Source organism: Phascolarctos cinereus, unplaced genomic scaffold (genome assembly GCF_003287225.1).
Source record: "Phascolarctos cinereus isolate Bilbo 61053 unplaced genomic scaffold, phaCin_HiC Scaffold_9;HRSCAF=440, whole genome shotgun sequence".
NCBI classification, from domain to species: Eukaryota; Metazoa; Chordata; class Mammalia; order Diprotodontia; family Phascolarctidae; genus Phascolarctos; species Phascolarctos cinereus.
Window position 1 is genome coordinate 109593211 of NW_027556402.1, and position 16792 is coordinate 109610002.

A 16792-nucleotide genomic window follows, 5' to 3' on the forward strand; every position below is an offset into this window, starting at 1 on the left:
TTAGTAAGTTTACATTTCCCCAGTTTCTACTCTCAACTTAAGTTTTTTTTTACCTGTTCCAATCACGTAACCCTCTTTCATCCTTGTAGGTGGGTCTAGGAAACTTGGGCCGGCATCCCTCCGCCCCCTAAACCTACCTGGTCCAAGTTCATTATCCCATAATTTGGGGCACATTGTCCCTAGAATTGGTTGGAATATCCTGGTCATTTGTCCAGAACTTATTGAAAAGATCTTAATACTTTCCATTCTAGGTACTAAGTTTATGCAGTTGATGGTCCTGTAGAATGCAGGCAGGTTATAATTATCTGGTGATAATCTTCATATCTGTTTTTAGATATAGATAGATAGTATTGACTTGTTCTATTTTTTCAACTTTGAAAAGCAAACAGCTTTTAAATTCACATGTTTATGCTTCCTTGTTGTGTTTAGAAATATATGTCAATTGTTCAATTTTTCTTTAAAAATTTCTACCTTTTACAGATGTTTATTACAATCTGGAGGCAGAATCTTTCCTCAGTATGTACTAATGTTGGGGATGCTTGTGGAATCACAGACACTGGTTGAAGAGAATGCTGTTCAAGGGACTGAGCCAACTCTTGGATTGAATATAGCACCTTTCATTAATCAGTTCCAGGTAGGTTTCTTGTTACTTTTCTTAAAATTTTAAAACCTAAGTTTCTCATAAATCAGGGTTCTACAAATAAAGATACTGTCAGCGTCCAGGTATCAACATCGGTATACCTTGGAAACCATTTAGGCATTCTACTGATCATCTGTTTTAGGGAAACAGAATTTTTGTTGGTATTTGGACAAGATTGAGAAGAGGGAGCAAGGAGAGTGCAGTAGTAAACTCAGTTTTCTAATCTTGCTTTTAGCAGTGACCTTGTACCTAGAGATTTTGTAAAATTCCTAGTTTCAAGTCCATTAAAATACAATGACTACATGTAAGGCATTTTAAAGTAATTTCTGAAGCTTTTATCTTTTTTCCAAAGGTTTCAGAAATCATTTTTTAGTATAGAACATCAGGAGTTCCTGTGATAGCATTATTTCAGGAAAAAACAACAAACAGCTGTCTACTTGAGGTTCTAAGTCATTAACTCAGGTTCTACAGGTTTTTTTAACATGATTTTTCAAACTATGAAATGATCGTGAAATGGTGCAGATTAATTTACTTAGTTAGTAAACATACATAGAGAATTTCCATTAAGTAATTTCAATTTGTGTTACTCCCTCTGGTTTCATTTAACTAGTTTATCCTTTAGACCCAGGGGTTAGAATTACAACTAGAGCAAGTAACTATCAATCTGGTGCATAAAAAATAATCAAAATACTTTAGAAAACAAGTACTATGAGTACTCATTGCACACTGTACTGAGTATGAAGAGAGTGTTGGCTCTGGAGTCAGAGGACTTTTGACCCCACTTCTCAATTTGCATCTTTGGCCTCTGCTTCCTCATAGCTGCAAAATGAAGGAGTTCAGCTCACTTAACTGGAAGGTCTCTTCCAGCTCAGAATCTATGACCCTTTCTTTTTCATTTTATTAACTTGACTTTTGATTTCATTAGTGTTAAGAATTTCTGGTGGGGAGCTTCTACCAATACAGATCTGTACCTGCTCTACAGCTTTGAATTTTAGAATTTCCCTGAGGCACTGAAAGGATAGGTGGTTTGATTAGGGTGACACTTAGCCAGGATGTGTCAGAGGTGAGTCTTAAACCCAGGCCTTCCTGGCTCTGAGTCTGGCTCTCTACCACAATGTGGTTCATCTGTTTTTAGTTGATTAAAAAAAGTGAAATAAGACACACGCACACACGCACACACACACACACACACACACACACACACACACACACACACACACACACAGAGCTGGAACCCCATTTCATAGCTTGAAAAGCTTTTGTTTTTATGAGAAGCAGCTACTACTCAGATAACCAGAATGCTTTCCCAAAGAAAATAATTTTCTTGACTGTTTTGCTTTATAGATTATTCCCCCTTTCCATCTGAATGACCTATTAAACTGAATAATTTTACAGCTAAAGTCAGCTTTAAAAATTATAAACAAAAACCAAAACTAACATTCAAATACACAAGAATTTAAAAATTATTCTTGAAACTATAAACTTATTCTTTATAGTTAATTAACAAAAAAGGCTACTAACTTTAATAAGTAAACCTCCCCTTTTGTAATCATTTTCCTCTTATGAATTTTTTTCCTTTCATGTATTTACCCCACCAGATTTTTCCATTGCTTTTATTACTGATATGTTTATAGTCAATGTATACATTGCTGTTTTCTCTTTATAAGCAGTCTCCAAATTAACAAAGGTGTTGTGTTGCCATACTTTGCTAAGTCAGATACCTGGTACTTAAATGTATTTTTCCAAAGAACAAGGTTACAAGTGATGGCAAGGGGAGGAGGTGGAACCAAAATGGCCCGGAAAAGGCAGGAAGTTGCCTGAGCTCTCCCCAATTTCCCTTAAAACAACTTTAAATCATGCTTCAAAATGAATTCTGATTTTTAAAAATTTTTTTTCATTTCTAGGCAATTGGGGTTAAGTGACCTGCCCATGACACAGCTAGTAAGTGTCAAGTGTTTAGCCTGAGGCCAGATTTGAAGTCAGGTCCTACTTCAGGGCCGGTGCACTATCCACTGCGCCACCTAGCTGTCCCTTCAAAATGAATTCTGGAGCAACAGAACCCTTAAAGAATGGGATGAAACAATTTTCTAGCAGAAGATAACTTAGAAAGATTGAAGGAAAGGTCTGTCTCACTTGGGTAAAAGAAGAGTGCAGCCCAGTGCAGGCAGTGTCTGGGCAAGCCAGCAGGAGGCCCCTAGCCCCAGCACAGATCAGTAACTGAGGCCCTATGGCCCTGGCTTAACTGGCCAGAGGCATAGTGGGCCAGTGATGAGGCCGCCAGCCCCAGCAACAGGCTGATGCTCAGGCCTGGAAGTCCCAGAGGCCCCAGTGCGGCTGGCTAGACTAGGCCAAGAAACCCCAGAGCAGTTGTGAACTGCCAGCCCTGCAGGTCTTGGCAAAGACTGACAGTGACCAGACCCCTGCCCCGTGCCCTTTTCCCCCACCCCACCCCCCAAGCATAAGAAGCTTGGGACAGTGCCTCAGTGTATCCCAGGAGTAGAGTTCGACTTTAAAAGTCTTGAAATAGTCTAGAAAATGAGCAAGAAACAAAAAAAGCCATGACCAGAGAAAGCTACTATGGCAACAGGGAAGATCAAAACATAAACTTAGAAGAGGATAACAATGTCAGATCACCTACATGTGAGGCCTCAAAGAGAAATATGAATTTGTCTCAGGCCCAGCAAGTCCTCCTGGAAGAGCTCAAAAAAGATTGTGAAAATTAAATAAGAGAAGTAGGAAAAAAAATGAGGGTTATGCAAGGGAATCATGGAAAAGGAGCCAACATCTTAGAAAAAGAAAACAATGCCTGAAAGAGTAGAATTGGCCAAATGGAAAAGGAAGTACAAAAACTGAAGAAATTAATTCCTTAAAAATTAGAATTGAGTGAGTGAAAGCTATTGACTCTGTGAAACATCAGGAATCAACCAAACAAAATCAAAAGAGTTTAAAAAATAGAAGAAAATGTAAAATACCTCACTGGAAAAACAACTGACCTGGAAAATAGATCTGGGAGAGATAATTTAAGAACTATTGAACTACCTGAAAGCCATGATCAAAGAAAGAGCCAATACATAATTTTTCAAGAAATTATCAAGAAAAACTGTTCTGATATCCTACAACCAAAGGGTAAAATAGTAACTGAAAGAATCCACCAATCACCTACTGAAAGAGATCCCAAAATGAAAACTCCCAGGAATATTATAGCCAAATTCCAGAATTTTCAGGTCAAGGAGAAAGAAAATATTGCAAGCATCCAGAAAAATCAATTCAGATATTGAAGAGTCACAGTCAGGATTACATCGGATTTAGCAACTTCCATATTAATGAATTGGAGAGCTTGGAATATGATATTTCAGAAGGCAAAGGAGCTTGGATTACCATCAAGAATCAACTATCAAATAAAATTGGGCATAATCTTTCAGGGGGGGAAAATGGACATTCAGTGAAATAGAGGACTTCCAAACATTCCTGATGAAAAGACCAGAGCTAAACAGAAAATTCCATTTTAGAATACAAAATTCAAGAGAAGTATAAAAAGGTTAATGGGAAATAAAAAAACGTAAGTTACTGAATAAGGTTAAACTGTTTACATTCCTACATGGGATGATGATACTTATAACTTAAGAACTATATTTTTATTAGAGCAGGTAGGAGTATATATAGAGGGTGCAGATATAAGTAACTTTGATAGGATATTAAAAAAATTAAAGGGTGATAAAAAGGATTATACTGGGAGAAGAAGGAAGGGATAGGCAGAATGGGGTAAATTATATCACAGGAAGAGGTATGAAAGACCTGTTACAATGGAGGGGAAAAGGGGAAGGGGGTGAACATTGCCTGAATCTTACTCTCATCAGATTTGGCTCAAAGAGGAAATAAAATACACAGTTGGTTATAGAAATCTATCTTACCATGTAGGGAAGTAGGAGGGGCAAGGGACAAGAAAAAGGGGAAGGGCACTAATAGAAGGGAGGGCACATTGAGGGAAGGTGGTGGTCAGAAACAAAACACTGGTGAGGAGGGACAGGGTGAAAGGAGATAGAGAGAAAAGTATAAATGGGAAAAATAGGATGGAGGGAAATATATAGTAATCATAATTGTGAGTGTGAATAGGATGAACTCACCTATGAAGTGGAAGCGCATAGCAGAGTAGATTAAAAACCAGAATCCTACAGTATGTTGTTTACAAGAAACCCATTTGAGGCAGAGAGAGACACACAGAGTAAAGGTAAAAGGCTGGAGCAGAATATATTATACTTCAGCTGAAGTAAAAAGAGCAGGGGTAGCAATCATGATCTCAGACAAAACAAAAGCAAAAATAGATCTAATTAAAAGAGACAAAGAAGGAAACTACATCTTGCTAAAATGTACCATAGACAATGAAGTAATAGCAATACTAAACATGTATACACTAAATGGTGTAGCATCCAAATTTGTAAAGAAGTTAAATGGAGTTACAGGAGGAAATAGATAGTAAAACTATACTAGTGGGAGACCTACTTCACCTTCTTAGAACTAGATAAGTCTAACACAGAAGATACAAGGAAGAAGTTAAGGAGAGGAATAGAATTTTAGAAAAGTTAGATAAGATAGACCCTTGGAGAAAATTGAATGGGGAGGAAAAGGAATATACCTTTTCTTTAGCGGTACATGGCACCTACACAAAAATTGACCATTGTTAGGGCATAAAAACCTCACAATTAAATGCAGAAAGGCAGAAATATTAAATGGTTCCATTTCAGATCATGATGTAATAAAAATTACATTTAGTAAAGGGCCACGGAAAGATAGATTAAAATTAATTGGAAACTAAATAATCTAATCCTAAAGAATGAGTGGGCCAAACCAGAAATCATAGAAACAGTATTTTCATCAGAGAATGGCAATAATGAGACAACATACCAAAATTTATGAGATGCAGCCAAAGCAGTACTTATGGGAAAATGTATATCTCTAAATACTTACCTCAATAAAATAGAGAAAGAGCAGGTCAGTGAATTAAAAAAGCTAGAAAAAGAACAAATTAAAAATCACCAATTAAACACCAAATTGGAAATCCTGAAGAATGAAAGGAGAGATTAATAAAATTGAAAGAAAACAAAATGAAAGTAAGAACTGGTTTTATGAAAACAAAACAATAAAACAGATGAACCATTAGTTAATTTGATTTTGAAAAAGAAAACCAAATTACCAGTATCAGAAATTGAGTGAATTCACCACCAACGAAGAGGAAATTAAAACAATGATTAAAAGCTATTTTGCCCAATTGTATTAGCCAATAAATCTGATAATCTAAGTGAAATAGATGATTATTTACAAAAATATAAATTGCCCAGATTAACAGAAGAGGAAATGGAGTACTTAACCCCATTTTAGAAAAAGAAATTGAACAAGCCATCAATGAGCTCTTTAAAGAAAAAATTCCCAAAGCTGGATGTATTCATAGGTGAATGCTACCACACATTTAATGAACAATTAATTCCAGTACTATGTAAACTATTTAGGAAAATATGTGGAGTCCTACCAAATTCCTTTTACAAGACAAATATACTGATACCTAAAAGAAAGAAAGAAAGAAAGATAGAAAACTATAGACCAGTTTCCCTAATGAATGTTGATGCAAAAATTTGAAATAAAATACTAGCAAGGAGATCACAGAAATATATCTCCAGGATCACATACTTTGATCAGGTGGGATTTATACCAGGAATGCAGGGTTGGTTCAATAGTAGCAAAACTGTCAGCGTAATTAATCATATCCATAACAAAATCTACACAAATCATATGATTATCTCAATAGATGCAGAAAAGACTTTTGACAAAGTACAGTACCCATTCCTAAAAACACTGAAGAGCTTAGAAATAAATGGAGCTTTCCTTAAAATGATAAGTAGTATCTATTTTGAACCATCAGGAAGCATTGTCTGTAATGGGAATAAGCAAGAAGCCTTCCCAGTGAGATCAGGAGTGAAGCAATGATGCCCTTTATCACCACTATTATTCAGTATTGTACCAGAAATGTTAGCTATAGCAATAAAAGAAGAAAAAGAAATGGAAGGAATTGGAGGTAATGAGGAAACAAAACTATCACTCTCTGAAGATGATATCATGGTATACTTAGAGAATCCTAGGAAATCAACCAGAAAACTACTTGAAATGATTAACAACTTCAGCAAAGTTGTGGGATATAAAATAAACCTACATAAATCATCAGTATTTCTATATGTTACCAACAAAGCCCAGCAGCAAGAGATAAGAGAAATTCCATTTAAAATAATTGTAGACAACATATGATACTTCAGAGCCTTTGTGCCAAGACAAACCCAGGAACTATATGAACACAATTACAAAACACTTTTCACACAAAGTCGGATCTAAACAATTAGAAAAATATCAGTTGCTCATGGGTAGGCCAAGCCAATAAAAATTACAGTCCTACCTAAATTAATTTATTCAGTGCCATACTAGTTAAACTACCAAAAAGCTGTTTTATAGAACTAGAAAAAAATCATGACAAAATTCATTTGAAAGAACAAAAAGGTAAAGAATTCAAGAGAATTAACGGGAAAAAAAAATACTAAGGAAAGTGGCCTAGCTGTACCAGATCTCAAAATATATTATAAAGCAGCAGTCATCAAAACTGTCTGCTACTGACTAAGAAGCAGAGTAGGAATAGATTAGGTACACAAGACAAAGTAGTCAATGTCCATAGTAATCTAGTGTTTCATAAATCCAAAGACTCCAGCTTCTGGGATAAGAATTCACCATTTGACAAGAACTGCTGGGAAAACTGGAAAACAATATGGCAGAAACTGGGTATAGACCAGCATCTTGTACTGTATACCAAGATAAGGTCAAAATGGGTACGTGATTTAGACATAAAGGGTATTAACATAAGCACATTAGGAGAACAAGGAATAGTTTGCCTGTGAGATCAATGGATTAGGGAAGAATTTGTGACTAAACAAGAGATCGAGAGCATTATAGGATTTAAAAATGGATAATTTTGATTATGTTAAATTTAAAAGGTTTTACACAAACAAAGCTAATGTAACCAAAATTAGAAGGAAAACAGAAAGCTGGGAAATAATTTTTACAGCAAGTTTCTCTGATAAAAGCCTCATATCTCAGATATATAGAGAATTGAGTCAAAATTGTAAAAATATAAGTCATTCCCCAAATGATAAATGGTCAATGGATATGAACTGGCAGTTTTGAGACAAATCAAAGCTATCTCTAGTCATATGAAAAAATGCTCGAAGTCACTAGTAATCAGAGAAATGCAAATTAAAACAGCTCTGAGGTACCACCTCACACCTATGAGATTGTCTATTATGACTGAAAAGGGAAATGATAAATATTGGAGAGGATGTGGGAAAATTGGGACAGTAATGTACTGTTGGTGGAGCTATGAACTGATGCAACCATTCTGGAGAGCAATTTGGAACTGTGCCCAAAGGACAATCAAATTGTGTATACCCTTTAATCCAGCAATACGACTACTAGGTCTATATCCCAAAGAGATAATAAAAATGGGAAAAGGACCTATATGCTTAAAAAATATTTATAGCAGCTCTTTTTGTGGTGGCAAAGAATTGAAAACTGAGGGGACGCCATCAATTGGGGAATGACTGAAGAAACTGTGATATATGAATATAATGGAATACTATTGTGGCATAAAAAATGATGAGCAGGTGGATTTCAGAAAAACCTGGAAAGACTTACAGGAACTGATGCTGAGTGAAGTGAGCAGAATCAGAACATTGTACATAGTAATAGCAACATTGTGTGATGATCAGCTGTGGATAACTTAGCTCTTCTCAGCAATACAGTGATCCAAGACAATTCCAGAGGATTCATGATGTTCACATCTAGAGAAAGTACGGATGGAGTCTGAATGCAGATCTAAGCACACTGTTTTCATTCACTTTATCTTTTTCATTTTTTTCCCTTTGGATCTCCTTTCACAATATGATAAAATGGAAATATGTTTTACATGGTTGCACGTATATAGCCTATTTAAAATTCTTACCCTCTTTTTAGAGAGGGCAGAGGGAAGGAAGGGAGAAAATTTGAAACTTAAAATTTCTTACAGATGAATGTTAATAATTGTATTTATGTGTAATTGGAAAAAAAATAAATCAACAACCATTTTTTTAAAAAGATCATAAGCATTCCATTTCAGCCACTAAAAGTAATATTTTAACTAAATATATGTGTGTGTGTGTGTATATATGCACATATATACACACACACACACATATATATACAGTGAAAAATTAAAGACAATGTTATCACATTATTAATAATTGAGGAAAAAACCTGCTTAATCAGGAATATGAGAAAATGGAAGATGCAGACTTTGATTCCAAGAAGCCCTTCAGGACACTCAAGGGTTTTTTTAAATTGATGGCATTCTTGTTCTTTACTGTTATCTAATGCCCACTGCAAAATGCATGACTTTCCTTTTTCTTGTTGCAGTTATCTATCACTAGCATCACTCTTAATCTTCATTAACCATGATCTTCTGCAGCCTTATAAAAAAGAATAAAGTGAAGAAAGTTAAATGATTCCCTTGGGATAACTGAGCTAGGGTTAACAGGAAAGGGGGAAAATGGTAAAAGAAGCTGCTCCTCTGTGGGAGGAGGGAGGATTCCTTGTGGTGCAACTAAGTGGACTTTGAAAAGGGTAGTCGAGAAGGAAGGGCCAGAATGCTTTCTTTATGAGTCTCCTTGAAGGAGAAGGAAGGAGGTTAGGGTAGGGAGGTCTTTGGGTCAGAGCTTGGCTCTTCATTTGAACCTGGGGATTAGTTCTGATGGTATATAGTTATTTGACATACATTGTACTCTTTATACTACATTCTAAGCTCCATGGAGGCAGGACCAGTGTATTCCTTATCTTTGCATATCATGGAGCACTTACCATTGTGGATCCCTAATAAATGTTTGCTACATTGTTGTTGATGGGGCTCTACAGGTGGGTGAAAAGGGAGGAGGTTATGGTAGCTAAAGTACTTCTAGAGAAATGAGGTACTATTTCTTCAAGCTAAACTAGTAAGATTCCCTCCCCCGCCCCCCAATCTTAATACTACTTAAAAAGGCACCAGTAATTTACAGTTTAATACTTAGTTTTGCAATAGGTTAATATTAATATTCCCTTTGGGAAATAAATGTAAGTTACTTGACTAAGGGTTACATAGGAGGTAAATTGATAGGAAATGTCCTTTTTAACCCTTCTGTTCCTTTTCTTCATTCTCTTAGTGGACCTAGGAAATTGTTTGGATTGAAAAGGAAGCCTGGGACAATAAATAGCCGATTTCCAAGGCTACTAAATTTTTTTTAAAGGAATGGGCTCAGAAAAGTCACAGCCACCTATTGATTTTTACCTCCTAAAGGATGTTTAATTGATAAATGAACATTTGGCAATATCTCTTACTGACTTAAAATTATATCCTCTTTGCTTGGCCTTCTAATTACAAAGTTGGCTTTCTCTAAAATATGTATACTAAACAAGCAGAGTTTATGGATACCAAATTTTGGTTAGATTTTTTTTTATCATTACATCAAAGTCAACTAATATCCACCCTCTTTATGTATACTCCTTTAACATGGTGTAATAACAATACAGTTCTCAAGAGTTGCAAGTGTCATCTTCCCTTGTAGGGATGTAAACAGTCTGCCCTTATTAACAACATTTTGTATCTTTCTGTCACATTTACCTTTTTATGTCTTTCTTGAATCTTGTACTTGAAGATCAAATTTTTTGTTGAGCTCTGGTCTTTTTATCAGGAAGGTTTGGAAGTCCCCTATTTCATGAATATCCATCTCCTCCCTTGAAAAATCATGCTCATTTTTGCTGGGTAGTTGATCCTTGGCTGCAATTCCAAGCTCCTTTGCCTTACAGAATATCATGTTCCACACCCTGTGGTCTTTTAATGTAGAAGCTGCAAGGTCCTGTGTAATCCTGACTGTGGTTCCATGATATTTAAATTGTTTCTTTCTGGCTGCTTGCAGCACCTTCTCTTTCATCTGGTAATTTTGGAATTTTGCTATTATATTCCTTGGCGTTTTCAATTTGGGATCTCTTTCAGGTGGTGAGTGGTGTATTCTTTCTATGGTTATTTTACCTTCTGGTTCTAGGACTTCAGGGCAGTTTTCCTTTATGATTTCCTGAAAGATACTGTCCAGGCTCTTTTTTTCATCATGATTTTCAGGTAGTCCAATAATTTTTAAATTGTCTCTCCTGAATCGATTTTCCAGGTCGGTTGTTTTACTGATGAGGTATTTTACGTTTTCATCTATTTTTTCATTTTTTTGTTTCTGTTTGACTGATTCTTGCTCTCTCATAGAGTCATTAGTTTCCATTTGTCCAATTCTAGTTTTTAACAGATTGTTTTCTTCTGTTAGTTTTTGTACTTCCTTCTTCAATTGGCCAATTGTGTTTTTTAGGGACTTGTTTTCTTCAGTGTACTTTTTTTCCAATTGGCCAATTGTATTTTTAAGGACTCTTCTACCTCTCTCATTTGACTTTTAAAATCCTTCTTGAGCTCTTCTAAGAAGGCTTTTTGGGCTTCAGACCAGTTCATATTCCCTTTTGATGTTGCAGATGTGGGTTTGTTGACAATGTTGTCCTCTTCAGAATTTCTGTCTTGATCTTCACTCTTCTTACAATATGAACCTATGGTACATTTCTTTTTACTCATGGTGTTTCTTTATTCCCTGGCCTTTAAAGAGATTGAGCTCTCCTGCTGGGGAACAGAGGGCACTGACCCAAGCTTCTTGTGTTGGGAGCCTAGGTCTTGGTCACTGGCTTTGTGTGCTGGGGCCTCTTATATTGGCAATTGGAGGCTGTAGGTTTCTGGCAGCTTACCTCGTGTTGGGCTGGAATCAGCAAGGCTGGAACTTTCAGGCAATTCTAGGTTGCCTGCTTTTCCTTTCCTTTAGCTTTCTTCAGCTCCTTTTAGATGGGTGCTGCAGGGTGTTTATATGCCTGGGGCCCCTTGCAGTGCTGCCTCCTTTGTTTTGCGGTAGAGTGCCAAGGCACCTGGTGGTTTTCTGAGCTGGTTTCCACCGGTTCCCCCTGCCCTCACTGAGGCACTGGGAGGTCCAGGTGTTGGTGTTTGCCTGCTCTACCACCTGGGCTTCAGGATCTCTTCCTGGTTGACAGTTGGAGGCTGTAGGGTTCTGACAGCTTACCTGGTGTTGGGTTGGAATCAGCAAGGCTGGACTTTAGGAAGACTGTAGGTTGCTTTCTTCAGCTCCTTTCAGATGAATGCTGCAGGGTGCTTATCCACCTGGGGCCCTTTGTAGTGCTGCTTTCCTTATTTTTGCTGAGGCACTGGGAGACCCATTTGCTAGGCTCCTGTACTGCTGCTCCCCATCTTTCTTTTAGTTTAGCTGTTCCGGGGTTTTTTTCTGGGGTGATATTTTCTGGGTTTTCAGAGGTTGATAGGGGAGAGTGAGAGCAACTACCTTTTTACTCCGCCATCTTGACTCCTGGAAGTGGAAGTCCCATGGATACCAAGTTTTGGTGTGGTTAATTACCAAAGTTACACAAACCCTTACTTTTATCCAGGTGTTTCTTTAAGTTTCTTTAAGGTAATAGTGAATCTTCCTCATAATTGAAGGTAATTATGTTCATTTCTTGGAATTTCAATATTCTTTCTGTAGGTTCCTGTACGGGTATTTTTGGACCTTTCCACTTTGCCATGTATTCCTTTAAGCAAGCCGACTGAACTGCTAAGATTAGATTTGATGAATCCATATTTGAACAACTCTAACAGAGAAGTGAAGGTAAGGACAAAATAACTAAGTAGTCACTGCTTGTTTTGTTCCGAAACTTTAATTCATTTTCTAGGTTTGGTTGCTTTGCAGAATAATATCTTGAAAAGCATCTCTATCAGGTAGTATTATTTTCTGTGGGAAAAAAAAGATGTACATTTTGCTGAGTGTGGTGGCATATAACTCCCATCTTTGCTATTAGAGGAGGCTGAGGTTGGTGGGTCGCTTGAACTCAGTTCTTGAGCTGGAGTTGGGCTAAAGCCAATTGGATATCCTTGCTAAGACCACTGATGCTGTAGGCGTGGAGGGCCAACAAGCTGTTTAGGGAGAGGCAGACCTAGCCAGGTCAGAAAAATGGAGCAGATTAAAGCATCCTTACTGATCAGCATTGGGATTGGGCCTGTGAATAGCTACTATACTTCTGGCCCAGGTGAGATAGGGAAATTCAGTCCCCCTTCTTATCTTCCCTTCTGGCTCCCTGCGCCCCCCCCCCAGGAAGAATATAAATTTTATATATTTTACAGGTGATTGATGTTATTTCTTCTGTTAAAAGCCTAATAGAAAATATAATTATGAACATAGCAATTTACATTGATATTAATCTTAATGAATGATTCTGTATATTTTTTTCTTTGTCAGAGACATTTGTAAATAGTAGGTAAGGTCTGAAAATTATATCCCCTTCTCCCAGCCCTACCCCATCCTAATTGATTTTGGAAGTGGCTCAGCAGTATGTTTATTGTTCACTTGCCCACTGGAGGCTTTGAACTTTCACTCTGACCTGTGAGTATTATACAAAATAAATACTTAGCATGCCATGAAGAGAGGAATTTTCTTGCATTAAAAATGTATATTAATTTTTAAAAATGTAAAAAACCTTTGCCCTTACTGCAGTCACTCTCTGTTTCCCTCTAGTTGATTGCCTTCCTTACCTAGCCATAACCCTGGCTTAGTTCATTTTTCATTCTTGTAACTTGCATTAAAACTGTAAGCACTTGAGTGACTTTTGCATTTTTAGGTTGATAACTAACAAAAAATCAAAGTGTACCAATTCAAAATTATTTTTTGATATCCTGAGAATTATATATTAGGACTTTTCATTTCTTAAACTATTATATATATTTTTTTAATTTGATATTTTTAGGTGCAGATTTGTAAATCTGGACAAGTGACTGCCATTCCATTCTGGTATCATGTGTATCTTGATGAAGAGATTAGTCTGGATACATCAAGTGAAACCTCACACTGGAAACAAGCTGCTGTTGTATTGGATAATCCCATCTCAGTTGAAATTGGACAAGAGGTTGTCCTCAACATTCAGCACCACAAAAGCAACATTAGCATCACAGTGAAACAGTGAAAGGCCTGCAGTCAGGCAGTTAGATTGTTATGACATTAATCAGTAGTGGGTTTGTATTTCATAAAACTGATTAAAAAAAATCATTCATTGTAATGGCCCATCTAATATGTTTTTAGAAAAATACACAGAAATAAAACTTTTTATTTAAAAGTTCTTGGATTTTAGGGTAACATTATTATAAGGTATTGCTACTGCCTTGCTTTCTGGCAGTTGGGTCTTATTATGGTCTTGCCTAATTAGTAAACCTTGTTAGGATGAAAGGAAACTATTTCTTCATTTTTTACTGTTCAATTTTACTACAGATCAATTTATGTGAACCACATTTATCATCATTTTTCTCCTATGATTGATTTTATCTAAAACCTACAAAGATGAGAAGGTGTCTGTGTAAAACATCATCATTTATCTCTATTTATTTATGAACAACAACAACAAAACCATTAGCATTTTGAAGCATCTTTATCTTTTATGATTTTTAAATCTATTTGACATCAAGGAGACCTAGGTTATCATTTATTTTTTTTAACAAAGAGCTTTTCTAAACAAGAAAAGTAAAGTGATACATTGCAAGTCAAGTTCAATTGCCATCTTCTCTTTGAAGCTCTCAGTATCTGTAGCAATTTATAACTCCCACATTGGTTTCCTTATGTTTCTCAACCTATGTCTGAAAGTTGGTGTGCATGAAGAATGCAAATTAATTTTAATTATTAAAATTCAAGCCAGACTCATTTGGGGAAGTAAATCTTTGAGGGGAAACCAGGTCCCAAGTAAATGAAAAACACCCAATTGGAATTGTTTCTGCATTTTTCAGTTTATAGAGGAAGAGGTAAAATACAAAGCAAATTGATAGAAGGATTTAATTTTAAAATCTCTGACTTCTAGAGAAGGCATTATACAGTTAGCCACTGTCTTTCTCCTAAAACTTACAGCAAATCAATGTCAAAAATACATAAGAATGTACTGACTATAATTTAGTTATAGACCTGAATGAATCTACGAACTCCTGAAAAACACATACCCAGAAAGTGATGGAAGGAGCTGGGGTATATTGGTCTGAAAAAAAAAAATTAGATTCAGACATGACTGACAGGTGGAAAAAGGATTTATGTAGGTCCAAAGCAAGAGGAACAATAAAAAGATAAAGCCATTACTTGAAGTGGATGGTTTAATGTGAATGTGTTCTTGTTCATCTTTCATACTCGAAGAAGACTAATGATATTATGATGTGGGGGGTCAAGGTACAGTGTCTTCCACTGGCTGATCAGTTCATTATGAGCTCGGAAAGCTCTACCACAGGTCAGAAACAAATAGTTTGTTTGAATATTTGGGATGGAAATGTCTCTCAATTTGTGCATCTCACATTTCTTTTCTGCTACTGGAATTCTGCTTTGCTTGTGGAGCACAGAGCTTTCTTTGATGCGGGCATGCCATGCTGAGTGGTCCTTTGCCAGCCATCTCCAGTGTCTCATAATTGATACAAAAGTTCTTCGGAGAGAACTGGAAAGTGTCCTTGTTCTGCTTCTTCTGACCTCTCTAAGTGCTATCTTGTGTGAGTTCTCTATAAAATAATCTTTTAGGTAAATGTGTGTTTGACATTTGTGCTATGTGGCCAGCCTATCAGAGTTGCGCTCTCTGTAGTACAGTTTGAATGTGTGGCAATTCAGCTCAAGGAAGGACCTCAGTGTCCAGTACCTTATCTTGCCATGTAATCTTCAGAACCTTCCTAAGACAATTCAAATGGAAGTGGTTCAATTTTCTGGCATGGTGCTTGTATGCTCTCCAGATTTCATAGGCATACAACAGTGAGGTCAGCACAGTCTTAACATTTAGCATCCCAGGAAAATATTGGTGTTACGAAGATGGGTTTTTGTTGCAGGGAGCAACTTGGGGTCAGAAACATTGTGCAATTTCTCAAAGGCAATCCAATCTGCTCTCTTCAATTTGGGTCCTAACTCATCATCCAGCTGTATTCCACATCCAAGACATATGTACTGATTGACTATCCCTTCACTGCATTTCAGTCTGGACAAGAGGCATTCTTTATGTACTTGGCTTTTCCTGTATGATTTCTGCCAGTGTCTTTTGAGTTACTGTAAATATCACTGAGGCATATCTGTTGTTTATCACATGAAGACCAAGAATTCTGAAATTTCACCTGCAAAACGAAACATCTGGAAGACTTCATTATATCCAAGGATTTTGTTGTCCATTTGGAGTCTGTGTTGGTTATCTTCTGTAATAGTAACAGGTTTGGCCAGCTTATTTTCCTATTTTGTACTTTACTTGACAATACTAGAGATGGTATTGTTTACCAAGGAATCTTATATAAACTTATATAGTAAGCACACTGTATCTTACATTCTTTTTTTTTTATAATGATAGCTAGCATTTATATAGCATTTTAAGGTTTTCCACAGCACTGCACGTGTTATCTCACTTGAGTCACTCCTGTGAAGTAAATGTTTACATTATCCCATCTTTATCGATGAGGAAACTGAAGCAGACAGAGATTAAGTGGCTTCTCCTGGGTCCCACAGCCAGAAAGTGTTGGAGGTAAGATTTCAGCTCAGGTCTTCTGAGGATCTTACAGTCTTGATAACTTTCAGTCAACTTTGTGGCTGCTATAGAAAATTGTACAAACCTGACTCTTCTATTTTCAACAGAGATAATCCTTTACATATGTGTAGATTATCTTCATATGGATTCCATAAGAAATTACAAATATGAGTTGGATGCTGTTCTCTGTTGGCTTTGGGGGAGTTAAACCATCCACAAATTTCTGGTAATGATACTACCACAAAAGTTCTGCCTCGGGGTCTCATGTTTTGGAGATGGCTTTGAAGGCAATGAAGGCTGTGAGGGTGGTCCCAGCAATGTCTATTGTCTATTATCTGAGGACCAGTCCATTGAAATATGGCTTATATCACTCGAAAGGTTGGCCACTGGGTGATATATTTGTTGGTCTGGCAACCTATGAAACAAAATAAAATGCAAAATGGCCTTCAGTCTTGT

The 16792-nt window shown here is 36.7% G+C and overlaps 1 protein-coding gene across 2 annotated transcripts in view; it reads left to right on the forward strand.

Annotated features, from left to right (window-relative positions):
- PRMT9 (protein arginine methyltransferase 9) overlaps nucleotides 1-14936 on the forward strand; it is a 58048-nt gene extending 43112 nt beyond the window's left edge. For both annotated transcript variants that reach the window (XM_020994049.2, XM_078148700.1), the window contains 3 exons: nucleotides 481-634; nucleotides 12310-12432; nucleotides 13565-14936. In XM_020994049.2, coding sequence (XP_020849708.1) covers nucleotides 481-634; nucleotides 12310-12432; nucleotides 13565-13780 — 493 coding nt within the window. In that variant the 3' untranslated portion in view covers nucleotides 13781-14936. The remainder of the gene's footprint in view (nucleotides 1-480; nucleotides 635-12309; nucleotides 12433-13564) is intronic.
- The last annotated feature ends 1856 nt before the right edge of the window (nucleotides 14937-16792 follow it).